This window comes from Schistocerca cancellata, chromosome 3 (assembly GCF_023864275.1).
Source record: "Schistocerca cancellata isolate TAMUIC-IGC-003103 chromosome 3, iqSchCanc2.1, whole genome shotgun sequence".
NCBI classification, from domain to species: domain Eukaryota; kingdom Metazoa; phylum Arthropoda; class Insecta; order Orthoptera; family Acrididae; genus Schistocerca; species Schistocerca cancellata.
Genome location: NC_064628.1, coordinates 132886746 through 132910590, shown reverse-complemented (window position 1 = coordinate 132910590; position 23845 = coordinate 132886746). Strand labels below are relative to the sequence as shown.

The window sequence follows — 23845 nt, the reverse complement described above, 5'->3', positions numbered from 1 at the left end:
TTTCTTGAAACATTTTCTGCAGAGGACAAAACAGAGGCAGGTTACAAATGTGCAGGCTACCTTGAGCCAATATTACAATTCAAGACTTATTTCTTTTTACTTATTTACTGCCATGCAATGAACACAGCAGAGGATGTCAATGAAAAAATTCAGTGCCCTCATTTAAGTGCGACAGCAATATTTTATGTTTTATTCTTTTAATGGTAGTTTAGGATTTATTTAAATATAATTTCAGTCTTTTCAGATCTATAAATTTTCCTGCTGTGTAATAATCCATAAGCATGATTATTACTGTAAATTACATTAGCTTTTTACGAAAATACCGTGCGTGTTTATGTTTTGTTTCTTTTTCAAAGCGAAAAAATGTGTCAGGCTTGTCTAGTTTCTCTAGTTTTCGGAATTCCAATGTTGATCATATGACTCTAAAATGATTAAAAAACTTTAAAACTCACTATTTTTCACCTAAAATTTAGAAAATTTCCAGGGGCAAGACCCCCAGTATTCCCCAATATTTTTTATAAGTCGGCGCCTCTGGTGAGGGGGAAAAAAATCTTCCTTATTGTTTCACCTGTATACACAACAGCAGTGATATGGTCACATCGTCGTTTATATTTTTTGTCTGCATAGCTATTTCACATGTTTCATGATTCTTTATTATTTTTCATACAGTGTTAAAATGTTAAGCTAATGAATACACACACAACACTGAACACTAATGTAAACACTGCACGATAGAGTAGACACGAAGGCAGATGGGGGGGGGGGGGAACGGGAGGGGGAGGATCCGGACAGATGAGGGGGAAAAGAGGGGAAGGATCCGAACTGACTCACTCAATCAGTTCAATCAGTTATATATAATACATGACCCATTGCTGTGCCCGAGTACAAATCGAACGGCTCAACCAGAGAGTAGACACGAAGGCAGATGGGTGGGGGGGGGGGGGGAACGGGAGGGGGAGGATCCGGACAGATGAGGGGGAAAAGAGGGGAAGGATCTAAACTGACTCACTCAACCAGTTATATATAATACATGACCCATTGCTGTGCCCGAGTACAAATCGAACGGCTCAACCAGAAAGTAGACACGAAGGCAGATGGGTGGGGGGGGGGGGGAACGGGAGGGGGAGGATCCGGACAGATGAGGGGGAAAAGAGGGGAAGGATCTGAACTGACTCACTCAATCAGTTATATATAATACATGACCCATTGCTGTGCCCGAGTACAAATCGAACGGCTGAACCAGTTTAAGTGACAGCTCGATAAATCTAGAAGCCAACCTAGCGACATCTTTTCGTTCTATCTACACGGCAGTTCTCAGCTTTATTAATGTACGAGAGTGGTTTGAAAGTTCTCAGAATCACAACGAGAGGTCAGCACTAGCGCAACGAGTTGTTCACGTGATATTTATTGGACTGTTGCCTGTAAACACGTGCCACGTCAGTGCTCTTAGAAGAAAGCTGTGGCAGTGATGTGATCCTGTTGTTGTTCCCACCTAGTGATTTGCGAAGATGGAAAAAACGAGATTCGAGCAGTGATTAAGTACTTCGTACAGAAAGGTGTGAAAGCAAAGGACATTCATGCCGAGTTCCAGAATACACTAGGGGATTCTGCTCCTTCATATTCAACTGTTGCCAAGTTGGGAGAGCTTAGATGATGATCCGCGCAGTGGTCGGCCAAGATGTGTCACCACTCCAGAAATCATTCCAAAAGTGCACAAAATGGGCATGGAGGATCGCCGATTGAAAGTGCGTGAAATTGTTTACGATTTCCAGATGTCATCTGAAAGGGTATATCACATTTTAACTGAAGAATTAGAAATGAAAAACATATCTGCATGATGGGTTCCACGACTCTTGACGCTGGATCAAAAACGCATGAGAATGGACATATTGGAACAATGTTTGGCCCGTTTTAGGAGAAACGAACAAGAGTTTTTGCGCCGGTTTGTGAGCAAAGATGAAACTTGGGTGCACTACTATACCCCAAAGACAAAGCAACAGTCAAAGCAGCTGATCATCCGCCGTCAAAGAAAGCAAAGACAATTCCTTCATCGGGAAAGGACATGGCATCAGTGTTCTGGGACGCGAAGGGGTTTCTGTTTGTAGATTATCTCCCCACTGGGCAAACAATTACTGGAGAATACTGTACTGACCTCCTGGACAAACTGCGACAAAAGATACGCGAAAAAGGCCAGGTTTAGCAAGGAAGAAAGTCCTCTTCCATCAAGACAATGCGCACCCGCACACATGTGCCGTCGCCGTGGAAAAATTATACGAACTAAGGCATGAATTAAATGATTATAAAGAATCCGCCTCGATTGCAAATTGCTATTTGCAATCGAGGCGGATTCTTTATAATCATTAAATTATTCACGATTGCTGACGTGCTGCAATGTTAAAAGTTCCTAAGGTATGAATTGTTGCCACACCCGTCTAATTCACCTGATATGGCTCCATCAGACTTCCATCTCTTCCCAAAATTGAAAATTTTTCTTTTGTTGGACGAAGATTCACTTCAAATGAAGAACTGGTAGCCGGGGTTGACAACTATTTTGCAGGCCAGGAGGAAACTAATTTTCCAGATGGGATCAAGGCACTGGAACATCGTTGGACTAAGTGCATTAATCTACAAGGAGACCACATTGAAAAATAAAAAAAAGTTTCAGTGTAGTAAGTACTTTTTTTCTATTCCATTACGAGAACTTTTCAAACAACCCTCGTACTATGGGTTTTAATTCTAAAAGTAATTGTGAAACACAGGCTTCTAAGTTGTAAGTCGTATGTAAAAACAGCAGCTAACAAATAAATAGAAGATAGCAATCACGATTTAGTTTAACTCTCGATCTTACACTAGTCTAGCAAATACAGTGATGTATATTGGTACTCTCTATACGATGGGTTGTGCCACCACTACATTTAGTTTAATAATATTTATTTCGTTTACGATGAATTTAATTGTTGGTTAATTTCCTTCCTTGTTTCATCTGAACGTTAAGGACTTGTTTTCAGACTGCTTAAAAGCTGGTAACATTTTGACAAAAAATGGTTCAAATGACTCTGAGCACTATGGGACTTAACTGCTGAGGTCATCAGTCCCCTAGAACTTAGAACTACTTAAATCTAACTAACCTAAGGAGATCATACACATCCATGCCCGAGGCAGGATTCGAACCTGCGACCGTTGCGGTCGCGCGGTTCCAGACTGTAGCGCCTAGAACCACTCGGCCACTCCGGCCGCCAACATTTTGACACGTTGTTCTAATACTTGCAGTGACTGGAATGCTCATTTGCAACCACTTGGGCCGGCCGGTGTGGCCGAGCGGTTCTAGGCACTTCAGTCTGGAACCGCGTGACCGCTACGGTCGCAGGTTCGAATCCTGCCTCGGGCATGGATGTGTGTGATGTCCTCAGGTTAGTTATGTTTACGTAGTTCTAAGTTCTAGGGCACTGATGGCCACAGATGTTAACTCCCATAGTGCTCAGAGCCATTTGAACCATGTGCAACCACTTGGTATTCTCTAATGACCAAATAAAATACTGCATTGTGGTCAGAGTCAAACAATATTTTTTGAGGGCATTTCTGCCTTTGACCGTCAGCTTTACTTTAAAATTATATTAAATGTCCATGTATCCATACACACTGTGTGAAAACTGTCATTGCAAATGTGTTCAAATACAATAGGAGTTTGTGCAGCTTTAGGATATAACGCAATTTCCTTCTGTATTTCACAAAATCGTAAAATTTTAAGCACAGCTATATCTTGTTCTTGACATTAGTTCAACGATCTGAAGTACTGTTTGCAATCCCACCACCCGTGTCAAATATCGAGTGATTTTTCGAGCCGCGCTGGAAACCGTATCGAGTTCTGCAATGTTATCAGGAAATCTCGAGCCTGTTCGAATGCAGGTATCGTTCGCCCAGTCCTACGTGAACACGGAACCATTTTTCACAGTAATAAATCATTGCCAGTGAATAAAGATGGGTAGCTGACAGAAAAAAAATCATAGGACTGACTGAATATCGAAATGCAAACCTTTGGATTTTTAGTATGGTGCTTACTCGTGGAGACACGCTGGTATTCTCTATTAATAAAAAAAAGTCTCTAGTTTTTCATGCTGAAAAGATAATATTTTTCCTTGGTAGCAGGACAAGAACGTATACACAGACTGACGATATGACCATATATTTTATTCATCGTAGTTTAGTTACGAAAATTTCCATTTGACTTTGCTGGTTCTTTCATGTCATAGTCTAGACGCCAGTGGTCTCCGTGATCCAGTCGCGCACCTGTACGATGCTGGTGAAGATGCTGGGGTAGCCGGGCATGGCGCAGCCGTTGCTCCAGGAGGTGATACCCACCTGGACGCCGTTGAGCACTGCTGGACCGCCCTTGTCCCTACCGCAGGTGCCTTTCCCGCCGCCAGACCAGCCGGCGCAGAACTGGCGCTCCGTCAGCTTGCCGCTGTAGATGTCTACTTCGCTGCACTCGTCCCAGTTGACCACGTACAGGTCCACCGCCTGCAACACCTCTGCAGGGTAGCCACCATTCCAAAGCGTGCCCCAACCCATGGCCGTCACCAGAGCACCGTCCGGGGGCGCCTCCGTCGACAGAGTAATTGGCTGCGATCACAGATGAAAATCACAACATTTTCATTTGATGTTTTGCTACTGAACTCACGTATTCAGAATGTAAACGAAGAAAACGTACATGTCAGCACTCTTCATTGTTAGTAACAGACTTTCGTCACACTGACCAAGAAGGCCAAACAACAATACTTTGGGCCGGCCAGTGTGACAGAGCGGTTCTAGGCGCTTCAGTCTGGAACCGCGCGACCCCTACGGTCGCAGGTTCGAATCCTGCTTCGGGCATGGATGTGTGTGATGTCCTTAGGTTAGTTAGGTTTAAGTAGTTCTAAGTTCTAGGGGACTGATGACCTCAGATGTTAAGTCCCACAGTGCTCAGAGCCATTTGAACCATTTGAACAATACCTTGGTGGGTAACGATTTGTTTTCAAACTGCTTAAAAGCTGGTAACATTTTAACATGTTGTTCTGACACTTGCAAAGGGGCTATTCCATCCCATCCGTTCAGTTTTCAGTATGATTCCCTCATCTTCAAACATCCTACCTATATTTACCGTTAAGGGTTGGGAACTAGGGTCCTCATAAATGTCTCAAGAATGCACTACATGTCAGAGGCTCCTACACAGGTAGCTGAGTGTGTAGTGCACACAAGGGTTTTTAGATTAGTCTATATAATGATAGCTATGGAGCCCCTGAAGTACAAGGGCTACTTTTTTTCAAGATCCAATCGGTCACTGCAGTGAAAATCCAATGAATCTTTGTGCAGATGCGTTGCACAGTGTCTCTAGTACGCCCGTCGATCGCGTCACCTCGCACGTGTCAGTTCTGAGTGCGCAGTGAGCACGTAAACATGCGCAGAAGAGCAGGGTCTCCCGCCAAGTGTAAAGTAAGTGCTCTCATTCGACTTCTTCGAGTTGAGGGGTGCAGTGCAGCCGAAATTCATCGACGAATGAGTAATGTGTACTACGAAACTTTCATGAGTGACAGCAAAGTGTAGCAGTTCAAATGGCTCTGAGCACTATGCGACTTAACTTCTAAGGTCATCAGTCGCCTAGAACTTAGAACTAATTAAACCTAACTAACCTAAGGACATCACATACATCCATGCCCGCGGCAGGATTCGAACCTGCGACCGTAGCGGTCACGCGGTTCCAGACTGAAGCGCCTTTAACCGCACGGCCACACCGGCCGTCGGTGTGGCAGTGGTGCAGGAACTTTGACGTAAGACGTACAGACATTCACGATGCAGGCGGTCAGGGAAGGAAGCGAGTGTCAACTGATGATCTTGCTCACGAGTGGATCAGGCTATTCGAGAAAACGATCGGTTCACAATTGCTGTGTTGAGTGATTCGTTTCCCGAAATTTCAAGGTCATATGTCTATACCATCGTGAGTGAGAGAATTCAGTTCTGCAGCTTCTGAGCGAGGTGGGTTCGGAAGATGCTGCATGACCATCAGAAAACACAGCGAATGGGCACCGCCTGAACGTTCCTCTAGCGCTACCACGATGAAGCAGAAGAGTTTTTCAACAAGACTGTCGGAGGGGACGAGACATGAGCCCATTTCAAAAATGAAGAAACAAAAGAGCAATCCAAACAGCGGGTGCATTCACATTCCCAGAGTAAACCAAAGAAGTGCAAGCGAATATCCTCCATCAGAAAGTGTATGTTTACTGTGTACTGGGACCAAAATGGACTTTTATTTGTGGAATTCATGGAACGTGACACGACCATCACCGCAGCCTCAAACACTACGACTCTTCAACGTCTACGCAGGGCAACTGAGAACAAGTGAAGAGGAATGTTGTCATCAAGCATTGTCTTTCGTCACTACAATGCTCTGTTGCACACTGCTGCTGCAACTAAGACGCTCCTGCAGCGTTTTTGATGAGAAGTGTTCGATCACCCGCCATACAATACCATACCATACCATACCTCCCAAAGCCGTCTGATGAAGTGTGCTGGAGGATACCCCTGGTACCACTATCTCGTCCCTGCTTTCCTGTTTGATTCACGACGAACCATACACCAATGTAGAGAATTGACTGAAAGCACTGTACACGTGTATGATGAGGGCTTTGAAAAGATGGTACCACACTAATACAAATGTCCGCCCCCCAGTAGCTGAGTGGTCAGCGCGACAGAATGTCAATCCTAAGCGCCCGGGTTCGATTCCCAGCCGGGTCGGAGATATTCTCCACTCAGGGACTGGGTGTTGTGTTGTCCTAATCATTATCATTTCATCCCCATCGACACGCAAGTCACCGAAGTGGCGTGAAATCGAAAGACTTGCACCCGGCGAATGGTCTACCCGACGGGAGGCCCAAGTCACACGACATTTACATTTATTTACTAATACAAATGTCTAAGTCGCAGAAGCGACTTTGTGTAGAAGTTGCTGCAGTGTGTATCTAAATGTTGTAAACAAAACATTTTTCATTTTCACTGTAGTTTCCATTTTGCGACCGATCGGCACATGAAAAAAAAAGTAGCTCTCGTACTCATATAAACGTAGGATCCAATGAAATGCCCTTCTGCAGATGTGATGATCAAAATCCTAGTGATCAACTGCCAAAGAATTCGCAACAACGTATCACAGTTTGAAGACGTCCTAAAAACCAGTGGAGTTCATATAACACTAGGTACAGATAGTTGCTAAAAAACGAAATTAACTGCAGTGAGAGTTTTGAGGGGAATACAACATAATAATATCGAAATGATAGGTTAATGGGAAAAGGAGGCAGTGTATTCGTCGCTGCTGAGTCCGCCGGTACTTTCGGTATATAGCCACATACACAGAGTGCGCATGGCAAGGTGAAACTTCAGAGTGGCGCCACACAGCTAAGTTTCGATGCGATAGAGGGCGCTAAAAGCGCGGACTAAATCATGCTTCCACCTGGCGTCATGAAAATAGTTCGCAAATGAACATTCATTCGCCAAACGCGGGGTTAAGGGGATGCACAGCTACATTCATAAATCAGTGTTGGAGTCAGTGTCTCCAGTCTCTCACGTTGTCTCAGTTTAGGCCGGTTGTCACAGTATGAACAGAGAGTGCGAGGACTTAGATAACATTGTCACTGCCAACAAAGCCAGATTGCACTTACTACTAGTTAAGTGAGTTCATCGTTGCTCTGATTCAGGAACAGACCAGTGTTCATAGATAGAACTGTGTAACCACTTTACCACGCATTATCATCACCATAGTACTGTATTTGGAGTCACGAATGTCGGCTGTCGAGTTTAGGATTGTTCTGCGCACCTACGTCACGCATTCTCCAACAGCTAATGAGCGTTCAGTTATGTTCTGAGGGCTCTGCTGTGAACGTCGTAGTCAGTGCGAGCATTAAACGTGATAGTAGCGAGTTGCGTGGTAAATTTGAATACCATTTGTTGCGAGTTGTTATCGCTGATGATCGTGCTAAGCGAGAAATAGTACATAAACAAGCGAGAGAATGAAACAGGAAAGCAGGGATGAGATAGTGGTACCAGCAACAACGTATCACAGTTTGAAGACTTCCTAAAAACCAGTGGAGCTGGTAATCCCCGACCGTGCCTCGACTTGCACGAACCGCCATAGTTAGTGAACCGGACTTTGAAGATATATAACATACATAATCTCTAATCAAACATTGTTAATTGTATTTTAATGTACAGTATACTGCCAACATTATTCTGTCGTGGTTCCACTATAATACGTTTCCACTGTGACGATGCTAATTAACTGCCCAGTGGTTAGCAAGCCACCTCAACAACAGCAACTAATATCTGTGATAGGGGATTCTCTTCCTGTCACGCTCATGTTGGATACCAAGCTTATTTGGTGTACACAACAATCGCAGTAGACAGGAAACTCTGTACCGCGCCAGAAATTGATGCTATATGTTAGACAAAGTCTCAGTATCAAGAGTGAGCTTAAATTTGTAACTGAATCCTTCTACTGCCCACCAGACTCACCCCACATATGTAGCCGCAAACCTTCGAGAAAACCTCAGCTTGCTAGTAGGTATGTTCCTCAAATACACCACCATTACTTGAGGAAACTTCAGTCATCTAACAAGCGATTGGGATAAGTACAGTTTTGTAAGCAGCGGGCATGACAATACATCTTGCAGAGCAATATTGACCTATTACTCTGAAAACGTCTAGAACAGTTCGGGAGGCCACTCATGACAACTATATTAGATCTAATGGTAACGAAGACACCTGGAAAAGGACGATGAACGCTTCATACTCGATGATAAAATGCACACTATAGCGTAGCGTCGTATGCGAGAAGATATGGCTAGCCAGCAACTGTGTGTGAAACAAGAGGTGATTTAAAATTCGTTTAACAGTAACATACGGGTTGCAGATGAATGAAATTGCAATCTACTGCTTATAGGTGTAATGTACAGATGTTGTGGATGTAGAAAAGATGTAAACTGGAACTGTGAGTTAAACATGATGTTAATACACTCCTGGAAATTGAAATAAGAACACCGTGAATTCATTGTCCCAGGAAGGGGAAACTTTATTGACACATTCCTGGGGTCAGATACATCACATGATCACACTGACAGAACCACAGGCAAATAGACACAGGCAACAGAGCATGCACAATGTCGGCACTAGTACAGTGTATATCCACCTTTCGCAGCAATGCAGGCTGCTATTCTCCCATGGAGACGATCGTAGAGATGCTGGATGTAGTCCTGTGGAACGGCTTGCCATGCCATTTCCACCTGGCGCCTCAGTTGGACCAGCGTTCGTGCTGGACGTGCAGACCGCGTGAGACGACGCATCATCCAGTCCCAAACATGCTCAATGGGGGACAGATCCGGAGATCTTGTTGGCCAGGGTAGTTGACTTACACCTTCTAGAGCACGTTGGGTGGCACGGGATACATGCGGACGTGCATTGTCCTGTTGGAACAGCAAGTTCCCTTGCCGGTCTAGGAATGGTAGAACGATGGGTTCGATGACGGTTTGGATGTACTGTGCACTATTCAGTGTCCCCTCGACGATCACCAGTGGTGTACGGCCAGTGTAGGAGATCGCTCCCCACACCATGATGCCGGGTGTTGGCCCTGTGTGCCTCGGTCGTATGCAGTCCTGATTGTGGCGCTCACCTGCACGGCGCCAAACACGCATACGACCATCATTGGCACCAAGGCAGAAGCGACTCTCATCGCTGAAGACGACACGTCTCCATTCGTCCCTCCATTCACGCCTGTCGCGACACCACTGGAGGCGGGCTGCACAATGTTGGGGCGTGAGCGGAAGACGGCCTAACGGTGTGCGGGACCGTAGCCCAGCTTCATGGAGACGGTTGCGAATGGTCCTCGCCGATACCCCAGGAGCAACAGTGTCCCTAATTTGCTGGGAAGTGGCGGTGCGGTCCCCTACGGCACTGCGTAGGATCCTACGGTCTTGGCGTGCATCCGTGCGTCGCTGCGGTCCGGTCCCAGGTCGACGGGCACGTGCACCTTCCGCCGACCACTGGCGACAACATCGATGTACTGTGGAGACCTCACGCCCCACGTGTTGAGCAATTCGGCGGTACGTCCACCCGGCCTCCCGCATGCCCACTATACGCCCTCGCTCAAAGTCCGTCAACTGCACATACGGTTCACGTCCACGCTGTCACGGCATGCTACCAGTGTTAAAGACTGCGATGGAGCTCCGTATGCCACGGCAAACTGGCTAACACTGACGGCGGCGGTGCACAAATGCTGCGCAGCTAGCGCCATTCGACGGCCAACACCGCGGTTCCTGGTGTGTCCGCTGTGCCGTGCGTGTGATCATTGCTTGTACAGCCCTCTCGCAGTGTCCGGAGCAAGTATGGTGGGTCTGACACACCGGTGTCAATGTGTTCTTTTTTCCATTTCCAGGAGTGTATAATGTATAGAAACAGTAACCTATATCCTAGATACAGAAAAGATGTAACCTGAAATTGTAATATATTGGCTATAGATGTTTTATGATAATACAACGAAGAATTTCTATTACATATTGACCAACAATTCTCAGTGTTTTTCTTGTGATCTACACCTACTACGAGAGATCGAGTGCCTGGCTGAACTATTTCAGCTACTTTATGCATTTACGCTGTTGTCTAGGTTATGTTAGGAATAGCTTTCGTGAAATGGTTTACTATTCTTGGCAACCAGGCGATAATTTGAACCGCATTGACTTAACATTTGCACCACATAGCTTGTGGGGCTACGGAAGACAGACTATTGCTAGGCGTCACAGATCTTGCAGGGATCCTAAGGGTAGACAGAGGGGCATTTAATCACCAATGTAGCAAGTCCTCCTCAGTGTGAAAAAGTTCACTGGACTCCCGCAAAAGTTATTGTGACCTGTTTAAAACTTAATATAAACTCTTTAAATGAAATTTCCGCTATTTGACTGTCAAGTGTTCATTCATTTTACACAGTCATGATTTCCGCCTTATAGCCTTTCTCAAGTGCATGTTGAAATGGTAAAATACACTTCACCTGTCCATGAGACGTCATCGCCGAAGAAACACAGGATACGTGAGCACATCGAAGATACATAATATGGCTGACAGTGTGCACAGTGAAAAACCATTGACACACAATATGGCATATTTAACAGTCAATATATTCCTGTGACCCGCATTCCTCACTTCTGTTCCTCAACTGTTTCGAGTTGATGAACAGAAGTAATGGACGTTCTGGGGAAGTGGAAAGATGTATCGCCTTTAGGAATTCACTTATCTCGTAGTTCAGTGTCTGATATCCTAAGGAATTTAAACATATTGCCTGGTTATGGTTCCGACAGAACAACATGTAACAGAATTAATGATAATTCATTGAAACCATCAGCTGCCGACAGGTGTGGTTGACATACCTTGAAGGGGACAGCTGAAAATGTGTGCCCCGACCGGGACTCGAACTCGGGGTCTTCTGCTTGCATGGCAGACGCTCTATCCATCTCAGCCACCGAGGACACAAATGTATAGCGCGACTGCAGGGACTTATCCCTTGCACGCTTCCCGTGAGACCCACATTCCCGGCTGTCCACAATCTACATACGTAATGTTCCTAGTAGATACTTTGCCCATCTATGTAAGCAGGAGATCCCGGGTTCGGGTCCCGGTCGGCGCACACATTTTCAGCTGTCCTATCAAGTTATGTCAGCAATACCTGTTGGCAGCTGAAGGTTTCAATTAATTATCATTTATTCTAGAGAAGCTGCACGGTCATCAATGGTATCTGTTCTTTCGAGAACAGTTACTATCTTCATATGTAACAGAATTATTTCATTCACACTTAAAAAGAATCTGTCATCAAGAACGATACCCCGACAAACAAAATAAATTTTCAGTACGAGTATACGCTGGCTGACATAAATAAACAAATAAAATAAAATAAAAAATGAAGCATCCAGAAAGGAAGGAGGAAACGAAATGAAACTTAGCGGGTTGAGAGGGTAAAGAGGATATGTATTGATATTTCACTGATTACAGAACCGAGTCACATTTACAAATAACAGTATGTCCCCACTTATCAGTGTGACGTTGCAGGCCCTCTGGACTGGATGCTGTCAAAAAAATGGTTCAAATGGCTCTGAGCACTATGGGACTCAACTGCTGAGGTCATTAGTCCCCTAGAACTTAGAACTAGTTAAACCTAACTAACCTAAGGACATCACACACATCCATGCCCGAGGCAGGATTCGAACCTGCGACCGTAGCGGTCTCGCGGTTCCAGACTGCAGCGCCAGAACCGCGCGGCCACTTCGGCCGACTGGATGCTGTCAGAAAAGTCGTTGTATCCTCTCCTGAGGCAAACTGGCTCACCCTATTGTAACTTGTCCTTTATTTTCTAGACACTGGCGCAGGGACTGCGTTGACTTCTTATCTGGTTCCACACATGTTTCATCAAGGACAGATCTGGAGATCTTGGTGGCCACGGGAGTATCTCAAAATCACGCAGACAGTTCATAGAAACACATTCTAATTGGGGGCAAGCATTGTCCTGTTGAAAAATAGCCCCCACACTACTGACATATGAGGACACAGGATGACAGTGATGTGCCACTGTGCCGCCAGAGTTCCCTCATGCACTACCTTCCACGACCTGATGTCGTGCCCAATGGCTCCTCATACCATGACGCCAGGAATAACAGCCCTGTGCATTTCCCAAACACTGGAAGAATTAGACGTCTCCCTAAGTCGCCGCCGTACTCACCAACGACGGTCATCCATAGCAACGCAGAGCTGCGATTCATCGCCGAACACAATGGGACGCCATCATCAGTCCGTGCTTCTCTGTCACAGCACCACTCCAAAGGCAGCATTTGGGTAGTGATGTTAACAGCAGTCTGCACATAGCCCTGTAATCCCTACTCTCGCTGCTGCTAGCCTCCGACCAATGGTGCGGGATGTCACAGCACGTTACGTGGTGCCCATTACTTGCTCTCGAGTGGCAGGTGCAAGGTATGAGGAGGTTACAATGTCCTTGGTACACAAAAATGGGGTCCCTCCCTTGCGGTGGTCAGACATAGTCGATAGGAGCCATGATAACAAGTATGCCTGTTCTCATGTCCCCACACAGGAGCTGTGTACTGGCAAGACGGGTGTTTCTCTAGTAGCTGCGGCGCACCTTTTACGTCACATGTGCTATGCTGTTAACTGGCCCACACCTTCCATACCCATCACTTGACAAATTGTATGATGTGTAGCTTCTGATGATGGAGCAATAGTCTCTGAAACTAGTCGTGCTACTAAAATATCATTTACAAACTGAAGCTGATTACTCACTCCTATCAATATGATGCTCAGTTGCGGTTGTTCTTCGGATCAGCCTTTATGTACCTTGTATTTCCGTTATACAAGATGAGGCAGCTAAGTCATAACACCCCTTGTATCTCCTCAACCGTAACAGATACAAAGATGCCGTTTGGACAGTGAATTGCAAGGACAGGGGCTACTTGAATACATCACATTTCATGTTTTTGCTATTTTTTATTACAGATATGTGAGACCGTCTTTGGTTTTTTTAATGGAACCCTATGTTAAATTTTAGCGTAACATGATGGGCTTAAAAAGACGATTTCAAATATGTGTATATCGTATCATGTTCGTCCTTCGACGTGGAGTTGTCCAATGCGACCTTTCCTGTTGTGTAGAGTACATGGTAAACGTCGCGAGTCCGTCCTTACACAAACACGCCCATTTACCCGATAATAGGAATACATACTGCGATATTTTGCGCAAAAATTAACTGATGATGTCGCGCAAATATTATTCAGTTATTTTACAACTGTGATACCAAAATAGAAGACAACATACAGTATTAAAATACTACAAGATGTTAATACAATTTAAGTAACAGAAATACGTATGAAAATTAGGAGGTCCTTATTGGTCACAATTATTTCGTACGTATTTGTTTTTTATTTGAAAATATTTACTATTGATCACAATACGAAGCAAATACACACAAAGATGCAAAATACGTGCTGTACATGTCACAAAACTTTAGTGAAGCATGTGCTCAAAATGATTCCTCTCTGCTGCAATGCACATTTGTAGTCGCTGTTCGAATGATTTGTGAACGGTTGTGAGGGTGTCACGTGAGATATCAGCGCATGCTTCGATGATACGTTGCTTCATATTGTCTGGCGTAGTTGGAATTTGAGCATACACTTTATGTTTGATTGCTTCCCACAGAAAAAAAATCAAGAGGGTTCAAATCAGGAGACCGGGCTGGCCACTTCACTTCCGCACATCGTCCTATCCAACAATCCGAGAACTGGGTATCTGGGTATCTGGCTGTGTTTTCAACTGACCAGTCAGGGTCTCAATGTTAACCTTAAGCTCCGCCTACAAAAATTCCGTCTATCCAATGAGAAACGTTATACTTTTCGTGGTGGGGCAATGTTTTTAATGTTTGCTACGTAACAGAGATGCGTATAGTCTCAAGCTAAAACTTGCAGCTGGTGTGGCCTTTTTAGTCTTATTCTAAGATCTACACTGTTCTTCTGGAGGTCTCTATCCTTCAACATGGGCTGGGGAGTGGACCTCCCGGCGATCGGCCGGCGATGTGGGTGTCCCTTACTGTAGAGCTTTTCTCCCCTCGGAACTGCGTCTGGTTCACGGTGGGAAGGTATGACATGCATTTAGACGTTCTTGTGTTAGTCTGTGGCATTCCATTTGCTCACTCGTTGATCATATTACTTTGGTTAATTTAATGTCAGGATTTATTCGGAGCTATGTGACATACTGGTGGATTTGCTATCATGGCAGGGTTTTCATGGAAGGTGTTGGATTTGCCTGACACCTTACACTTCTTTGACTTATACCACATTCCGAGGCGATATGTCACGACGAAACAGTAGAGTCGTTATGAGCCAACGCTAGAATGCCATTTCATGTACCTCGCCAGTTGCAGTTTTCTGCCTTGTCCTCTGTATGGCGTTCCATGATCCTGATTCAAGTAGTTTCTTGCAAATACGTGCAAGAAGTTGGCGGGTAGGACGCTCTCGTTCAGGATACAGCTTTCCATATCGCTTTATTGCTCTAACAGCATTTCTTCTGCTTTCACCATACACTAGAAGCATATCTAACTTTTCTTCATTGGTGTACATGTCTGCTCCAAGAAACTGGGACGGAAACGCGATGTCTCATTACCACTGCAGCACATTTATACCCTTCTCTCCAGCTACCTCGTGCGTCACCTTGCGGCGTTATCGAGAAGCAGGAAAACAACGCCTTCCCCGTTAATTTCCTCAGTGGTCAACAGGAAAGGTCGCACTGGACAACGCCGCTGCGAAGGACGAATACGATACAGGAAGATATTTGTGTCTCAAAAACTATTCGCCTAAGTATTATGATACACATATTTGAAACCATCTTTTTAAGACCATCATGTTATGCTAAAATTTAACATAGGGTTCCATTAAAAAAAACCAAAGATGGCCTCATATCGCTGTAATAAAAAAAAATCACAAACATGAAATGTGATGTATTCGGGTAGCCCTTGTCCCTGCAATTCACTGTCCAAACGGCATCTTTGTATCTATTACGGTTCGGGAGATACAAGAGGTGTTATGACTTAGCTGCCTCACCCTGTATAATGTTAATAGGCTTGTTCCTGAATTAAGCTTTTACTGGAATGTGATAACTGAAATGTAGCAAAGCAGGTACTGAATACGAACACACAGTGATAAGGCATCCATATTACTGCTTACCAATCATTATATCTGAAATATAATTTTTGCACTATTTGCCCTGTGAGCAAACCATACCATAGCCGATAATAAGCCATCTCTCCTGCTTACTTTGCTCTGTGTTTATTTTGTTCAGTTTTGTAAGTCGCTTGCAGCAAGATTTGGTAACTTAACACATTCACTGCCTTCAGTAAACATTTACCTCACCTAAAGCAGTGCAACCTCCGATGGTTCTAAATCATAATGATCCACGACCCAAAAATAAGTAATTAGAATGCTTGGGTGGGAGAAATTTAATTCACGGTTATTTATCATCTGAAGAGAATGCTCGCACGGAAAGGTTGCATTAGACTGGCTAGATTTAATTATGATTTATATTTCTGAAATAAGCGACAGAATCAACAAAAATAAAGAAAGATGGCTTTCGCACCAGAGGACATTATAAGAAGGAGAAACATCAAATAGATGTTATTTTAACTTGTTAACTCCTTGGCCATTTATGATAGAAGGTGAATGAGCCACAAATGGTTCAAATGGCTCTGAGCACTACGAGACTTAACACCTGAGGTCATCAGTCCCCTAGACTTAGAACTACTTAAACCGAACTAACCTAAGGACATCACACACATCCATGCCCGAAGCGGGATTCGAACCTGCGACCGTAGCAGTGGCTCGGCTCCGGACTGAAGCGCCTAGAACCGCTCAACCACAACGGCCGGCTAATGAGGCACAAGCCACAAGTACTTTTTAAGTATTTTATTTTAGTCCCAGAGCCAGTTTCGGGCTACCATGTCAGTCTTCAGAGGCTAATATTTTCCTTAGATAAGTGTTTTGATAATGTCGTCTACTCCTACACTGCACAAGAATATCTGCATATTTAGTACCACTTTATAAGTTGTTTCATTAATGAAAACAGTTGCATTCATTTAGGTATAATGTGAAAAGCTGTACACGCTTACGTAAGTTCCAATGGATGGCGATTTGTTTTGTTGTGGTCCATGTGGCTTTCGATGTCAATGTTAGGCTATTTTCCTATGTTAAAAATATGGTTCGGATTGTTGTTATTCTGATTAATCATAACATTTAAATAGCATTTACAGTCAAATGTTCTCACAAAATATCTGTTACTTTACGTAATTAAAGCTTAAAAATCATTAAATATCAAGATCTGGTCACGTGATCGAAAACGCTCTGTTATTGGCTGATGCTCTGGTGACGTGACAGGCTAGGAATAAGACGAAGCTACACGTGCGTTACAGAAGCGTTAGCCGACGTTACGAGGTTATTACGTACTTTTTCTGCAAACAGTTTAGCTATTTAGTGATGAAAAACGCAATTACAACTTTTAAGTAACAATGGAAAGGAATTTTGTGAACACCGATAGTGGATGCCTTGCGAAAACTGATGCGCTTAGCCTCCAATCATTTAGAGCGGCGATATGTGCAACGACGGACATTCTGCAACATCATTAAGCTCGCTCAGAACTAAGGAATTGAAGAACTTTTGTAAATGTGTCCGTATATTGTAACTAGATTGTCGATTATCAGTCATGAGCTACGACCCAAGGCACAATAACATTATTCTTGGCAAAACTTACTGGCAAAAATAAGTACCGATTTCCTCTGTAGAAGAAACTCAGGAGAAAACTTATATCTAACAAGCATTCCGCAGCCCAACATACTGCATAACGCATCGACTTCGAAGAGAGAGGTGACGTGTTCGATTCTGGGGAGGATCATATATTTTAAAAGTTTTACACGAAATACGAAAATAGCGTTAACAAGAATTGATTGTAGCAGTTGTTTCGATTGTGTGATGTAGTATATGCAGTTTCACATTAGTCTTAGTCTGAGAAATGGATAACGGAAGATAAACACATTTATTTTGCGAACAAACTTTTCACTTTTTTTGAAGAGCGTTGCAAATAGTGAAGGTATCACCATACGGCCACAGTACAACGAGTTGTAGGACGATGAGGTTATACGGAGAGATATAAAGCGCGTTCAAGATGCAGGTGACACAAACGTAAGGGCTGTGATGTTTCAGAGTGTAAACTAAAGTTGACGTCTAAAACAGACTTACTTTTTATAGATGTGTTTGTACAGTATGGTATTACACGGCATTTGTAACCCATTTTCCGAAACGTTAATACCAAAACAAGATATCAGCGTGAATTAGCGTTATGACACTAGAAGCAGTGAGCTAGCAAGTGACGTCACAGGCATCACATGACTCGAATAGAGCGAGCGTTTCAGCGGGCTTTCAAATTATCTGAATGTCATTGCCGTTTTTATAGAAGAATACTGAAACTCAAGAGGAAAAAAGCATGTTAGGGGTATAAAATGACATAATTAATCATTTAAGACAATTTGCAGAAAACAGTCAAATACCCTAGTACAAGCAGCACATGTATTGCAAATAGATTACTGTGGCACACTTAATAATATTCTTAACGTCAGTTTTGAGCATCAGACACGTGTTATACACGTGATGTTTTTGTTGACAAGTCAAAGATCATCATTAAGCAAAGATATAAAGACATCATGCATTGCCTATTGACCAAGCATGTAAACAGGGCAAAGAAGATGTGTGATATGTACAAAATGCAACATGTTAATAACGGAAAAATGTTTGCACTCTGAGATTAGAGTAACAGAAAAAAGATGATATACCAAAAACAGTTTGTCCTATTGTCTTTTAATAATAAGTTTACTTTTTGAGTGCAAATGTTATTCTGTTATTAACGTATTTTAATTTACACACCCCACACATCACCTTTCCTCTGTTTACATCCTTGGTCGGTAGGAAACGAACGATATCTTTTTATCTTCGCTTAATGATAATCTTTACATTTCAAACAAAAACATAAAATCTATAGAACGTGTTTGACACTCAACACTGGCATTAAGAATGTTACGAAGTGCGCTACAGTAATTTATTTACGGTATGTGTGCTGTTTGCAATTCAACAACACATACATCGACATGGAAAACCGTATGGACCACAACAAAACAAATCGCCATCTACGGGAACGTACGTAAGTGAGTACAATTATTTCACATTACACATAAATAAATGTGAGCACATTAGCGTGTTTTAATTAATGAAACAACCTATAAAGCTACCCCAAGTATTCACACGTGTTTGTGCAGTGTAGGAGCAGACGACATGCTACTGATCAAAACATCTATTTAACTGAAAATATTAGTCATCTTTCGATGAGCATGGTAGACCGAAAATGTTTGTGGCACTAAAATAAAACATGTTAAAAGTATTTGTGGACTGGTTGCGTTGTTCACCAACATCAGATAAAGTTTTATCGTAGAGACCGAATAATGAAGTAGACAGCAAAAGACCAAGGAAACGTTTATAACATCTTCCTCTGTGGGCAGAACAGGAAGATCACCTACTCCAAAGAAAAAGAAGAAAGATGCTAGTCTAAACTTAAACCCAAGGAAAGACTACCCAGTTATTTGGTCCATAGCAAACATCCTCAGCATTGGCCACAGCATTTCGTCTCGATTCTAAATCTACATTTACATCTACATGACTACTCTACAATTCACAATTAAGAGCCTGGCAGAGGGTTCATCGAACCATGTTTAAGCTACTGCTCTACCGTTCCACTCTCGGGAAGAGCGCTCGGGGAAAAGAATACTTAAAGCTTTTCAGGCGAGCTCTGATTTCTCTTATTTTGTTATCATGACCATTTCATTCTAGTAGATGGACGCGAAAAAGTATTTTCACGCTCTGAGGGTAAAGTTGAAGATTGAAATTTCATGAGAATGTCTTGCCGCAGCGAAAAACGCCTTTGTTTTAATGACTGCCACCCCAATTCGTGTATCATATCCTAGCACTCTGTCCCCTGTTTCGCGATAATACAAAATGATCTGCCCGTCTTTAAACGTTTTCGATGTCCGTCAGTCGTAACTTATGCGGATCCCGCACCGCAGAGCAGTACTCCAGAAGAGACAAAGAAGCGTTGTGTAAGTAGTCTCTTTAGTAGGCCTGTTCCATTTTCTAAGTTTTCTGCCAATAAATCGCTGTCTTAGGTTTGCTTTCCCTATAACATTATTTATGTGATCGTTCCAATTTAAGTTATTCGTAATTGTAATCCTTAAGTATTTAGCTGAGTTTCCAGCCTTTTGATTTGTATGATTTACCCCGTAACTGAAATTTCGGAGATTCTTTTTAGTGTTCTTGTGGATGACTTCATACTTTTCATGATTTAGAATCAACTGCCGCTTCTTACACCATACAGATATCTTGTCTAAATCATTTTACAACTCGTTTTGATCATCTGATGACTTTACATGACGGTAAATGACCGAATCACCTGCAAACAATCTAACAGGACTGCTCTGATTGTCTCATAAATCGTTTATGTAGATAAGGAGCATTAGAGGGCCTATAGCACTTTCTTGGGAAACGGCAGATATTACTGTTTTACTCGACTACTTTCCGTCAGTTATTACGAACTGTGACGTTTCTGACAGCATATCACGGATCTAGTCACACAGCTGAGGCGATACCCCACAGGCACGCAATTTAATTAGAAGTCGCTTACGAGGAACAGCTTTCTGGAAATCTGAAAATATGGAATCAGTTTGACGTCCCCTGTCGATAGCACTTAATACTTCGCGAGGATGAAGAGCTAGTTGTGTTTCACAAGTACGATATGTTCCGTATCCGTGTTCGCTATTTGTCAATAAACCTTTTTCTTCGAGATGATTCAAAATTTCGGGGAAGAGTACGCGTTCCAAGATGATACTGCATATCTGCGTTAGTGGTAGGGGTCTATAATTCAGCGGATTACTTCTATATCTTTTTGTGGGTGTTGGTGTTACTTGTGCAACTTTCCAGTCTTTCTGTTCGGATCTTTCTATAAGTGAACGGTTGCGTGTCGAGGTATCGTATCAACGTGATCAGAAAGTATTGATTCTTTTACAGAAAAATTACAATTACAAAAATGTCTTCTGTAGTTTGGACTCGAGTCTGTAATCTGTGAACTTTGCAGACTTAAATAATGATGCAAGGGGGTAGGACGTCAAACGGGCCGACTTGGAGCAGGAGAGGCACCACAGGACATTTTAATTTCTACTGTCTATACTTTTACAAATAAGTTCATAAAACTTTGTCAGCATGACCAGGAAGGATTGAGGAACGTAGCAAAATACCTTTTTTTTACATGTGAAATTTCATCATTTTTTCACTTACTACTGGCTGCATTTGTTTCTGTAGGTACACTTTTCTTCCTAAGTAAGAGAGATTCTTCGATGAATTTTGCACAGCATATAAGCAATACTTACAGGTGTATGAAACTCTAGAATTTTCCAAATCTATTAAAAACTGTGGTAAAAATTGAGATAATTAACTATAAAATTTGAGTTTTTTTCTAAACAAGAAGTTTAAAATGTAGCAGCTCATTTATTTTTTCATAAATTAAATAAAAAATTGAGTTTCATACACATATACACATGTAACTGTAGTTTGTGTGCTGTGCAAAATTCATCGAAGAATCTCTCTTGCTTAGGAAGAAAAGTGTACCTATAGCAACAAATGCAGCCAGTAGTCAGTGAAAAAATGATGAAATTTTACATGTAAAAAAATGTATTTTGTTACGGTTTTGAGCTTCCACTACTATGAGTATGAATCCTGAATCCTTCCTGATCATGCTTTAAAAGTTTTGTGAATTTATTTGTAAAATTATAGACAGTGGAAATTAAAATGTCCTGTGGTGCCTCTCCTGCTCCAAGTCGGCCCGTTTGATGTCCTACCCCCCTTAAGCAACTTCACCACAAAAGTTGTGAATGACCACTTGCACGTCTCAAAATGAATACGAATGACAGTGCCACCGTACCTGCACACTGTCGGTGAAGGTAAAGGTGCCGTCAATTTGAACGGCGCCCACGTCGTAGTCCCTCTTTTTGGAGCTGAACTTGTGGTTGTATTCGTTCCGCGTGACGTTGTACAGAAGTCCTCCACTGGTACGATCCGCTGTGCCGACCAGCACCCAGTAGTCTGTGGGCTCGAACTTCTGCACGCAGGCGGCGTTGGTCAGCACCCAGGTGTCGCTGATGATGGTGCCGGAGCACTTGATGTCGCTGCGGTACTGGATGACGGCCATCCACGGGTAGTCCTCGATGCTGGCGTCGCTGCCGTTGACGATCCGCGCGCCGTGCGCCAGCGCGCTGGACGCAGCGATCAGACACGGCAGCAGCAACATCAGCAGCACACGCATCGCCATACTGCTGCAGCCTGTCTCCTGACCTCAGCCGCAACAAGCAGCAGTAGAAACCCGCACACTTCACGCCAGATTAGATAAACAGCCAACATTCTCACGCTATGGGATTTTCCTTTCAGTCTCTCTGAGATATCGTAGGGGAAAGAGCGGTACTCAATGTGCGGCAATCATTATTTATTTTTATAGATACGAGGGTGGTTTCATAAGACTGGTAAGTTTCCAGCCGGCCGGTGTGGCCGTGCGGTTCTAAGCGCGTCAGTTTGGAACCGCGTGACCGCTACGGTCGCAGGTTCGAATCCTGCCTCGGGCATGGATGTGTGTGATGTCCTTAGGTTAGTTAGGTTTAAGTAGTTCTAAGTTCTCGGGGACTGATGACCTCAGTAGTTAAGTCCCATAGTGCTCAGAGCCATTTGAACCATTTGGTAAATTTCCAAGAAAGCATGCAACGTTTTTGTTGCGCCTTCGTGATTGGTAAGCTCGATTATTCCAAGGATCGTGTAAGGTATTTCGACAATTTACAGCGTACTGTCCGTTACTGATAGCCGTCTGAAATGGTCAGTGTTGGCTGACATTGAAGATAGAGAAAGCTAAGTTTCGTGCCGTTGTTAAACATTTTCATTCGAAGAGTTGGACAGCAGCAAAAATCAAAACAGAATTGGATGAAGTTCACGCGAACTCTATACACTATCATTGAAGGCCGTTTACTTTTGTATTATCATCATCATCATCATCTCCTTCGAAGGATTAGGCATTGCATTGATCTGTTGTGGTCTCTATTATCCATCCATACATCTATAACGAGTTCTTCCTAATTCTCTCTTTCGAGTCGGCCGATACTTCATTATCTTCTTTGGAAATATGTTTTCTGCCTTTCTGTCAACATGAGCCTTCCATTTCATCTATCTTTCCATTTCATTACATCTATCTTTCTATTTCAATATCTACACTACACTACACTATTATTGAGGACCACTTACTTTTTGATCATCATCATCACCATTATCATCATCATTATCGTCATCATCTCCTTCCAAGGATTAGGTGCTCTAATGATCTGTTGTGGTGTCTATTATCCATTCATCCATCTATAACGAGGTCTACCTAACTCTCTCTTTCCAGTCGGCCGATAATTTATTATCTTGCCTGGAAATATATTTTCTGCCTTTCTATCAACATGATCCTTCGATTCCATCTATCTTTCCATTTCATTTTATCTATCTTTCCATATCTTTCCATTTCTTCTGTCTTGTCATTAACTGAAAAGATTTTTATATCTGATCTTATTGTTTCGCTCCTTATTTTATCCATTGTATTACAGCCTCTTACATATCTCTGCTCCTTGTATGTGTGACACTTCTTTTTTTTTTGTTACTGTCCATGATTCGGAAAGTTATACAAGAGTGGATACAGCCATAATTTTATAGAAATTCATATGTGTTTCTTTTCTTGTCTTTCTTCCCAAAGCTCTTCCAATTGTTCCGCAGATAGCGTGACATTTATGAACCTTCTTCTCAATGTCTTTGTCGCGGTTACACCTAATGTCACATCCTAGAAAACTAAAGTGCGATACTTGTTCTAAAATTTTTCTCATTTCTTATTATTTTCTTTCCTTTGAAAGCCATTATCCTTGTCTTAGTTGCAAATATAGTTAAGTTGTAATAACCTGCATTTCGGCTCAACATGTAAGTTGTCTTCTGTTTCCTGCATATTTATCCGGTCATCAGCATGTAATAGAGTATTTGATAGTACGCTAGATCCTGTTTTAATTCCTATGTGTATTTCATCTTTCCATTTCATAACTAGTCGTCGATATACAAATTAAGTGAAGTGAAAAATTATA

The 23845-nt window shown here is 42.9% G+C and overlaps 1 protein-coding gene across 1 annotated transcript; it reads right to left on the bottom strand.

Moving 5' to 3' along the window:
- Window positions 1-4249: 4249 nt before the first annotated feature.
- LOC126176161 (trypsin-2-like) lies at window positions 4250-22008 on the bottom strand. Its single transcript, XM_049923302.1, has 2 exons — window positions 21622-22008; window positions 4250-4620 (listed from the first exon to the last, which is right to left on the bottom strand). The coding sequence occupies exons 1-2, from the start codon at window positions 22006-22008 to the stop codon at window positions 4252-4254; spliced, it is 756 nt and encodes a 251-aa protein (XP_049779259.1). The 3' UTR covers window positions 4250-4251.
- Between the last annotated feature and the right edge of the window lie 1837 nt (window positions 22009-23845).

What these genes read in the sequence shown, in the direction of transcription:
- LOC126176161 (XM_049923302.1), bottom strand. Translation starts at nt 22,008, where the DNA reads ATGGCGATGCGTGTGCTGCTGATGTTGCTGCTGCCGTGTCTGATCGCT. An exon ending in CCTTCACCGACAGTGTGCAG is followed by an intron (nt 4,621 to 21,621) that starts GTACGGTGGCAC and finishes CTGTGATCGCAG; the next exon opens with CCAATTACTCTGTCGACGGA.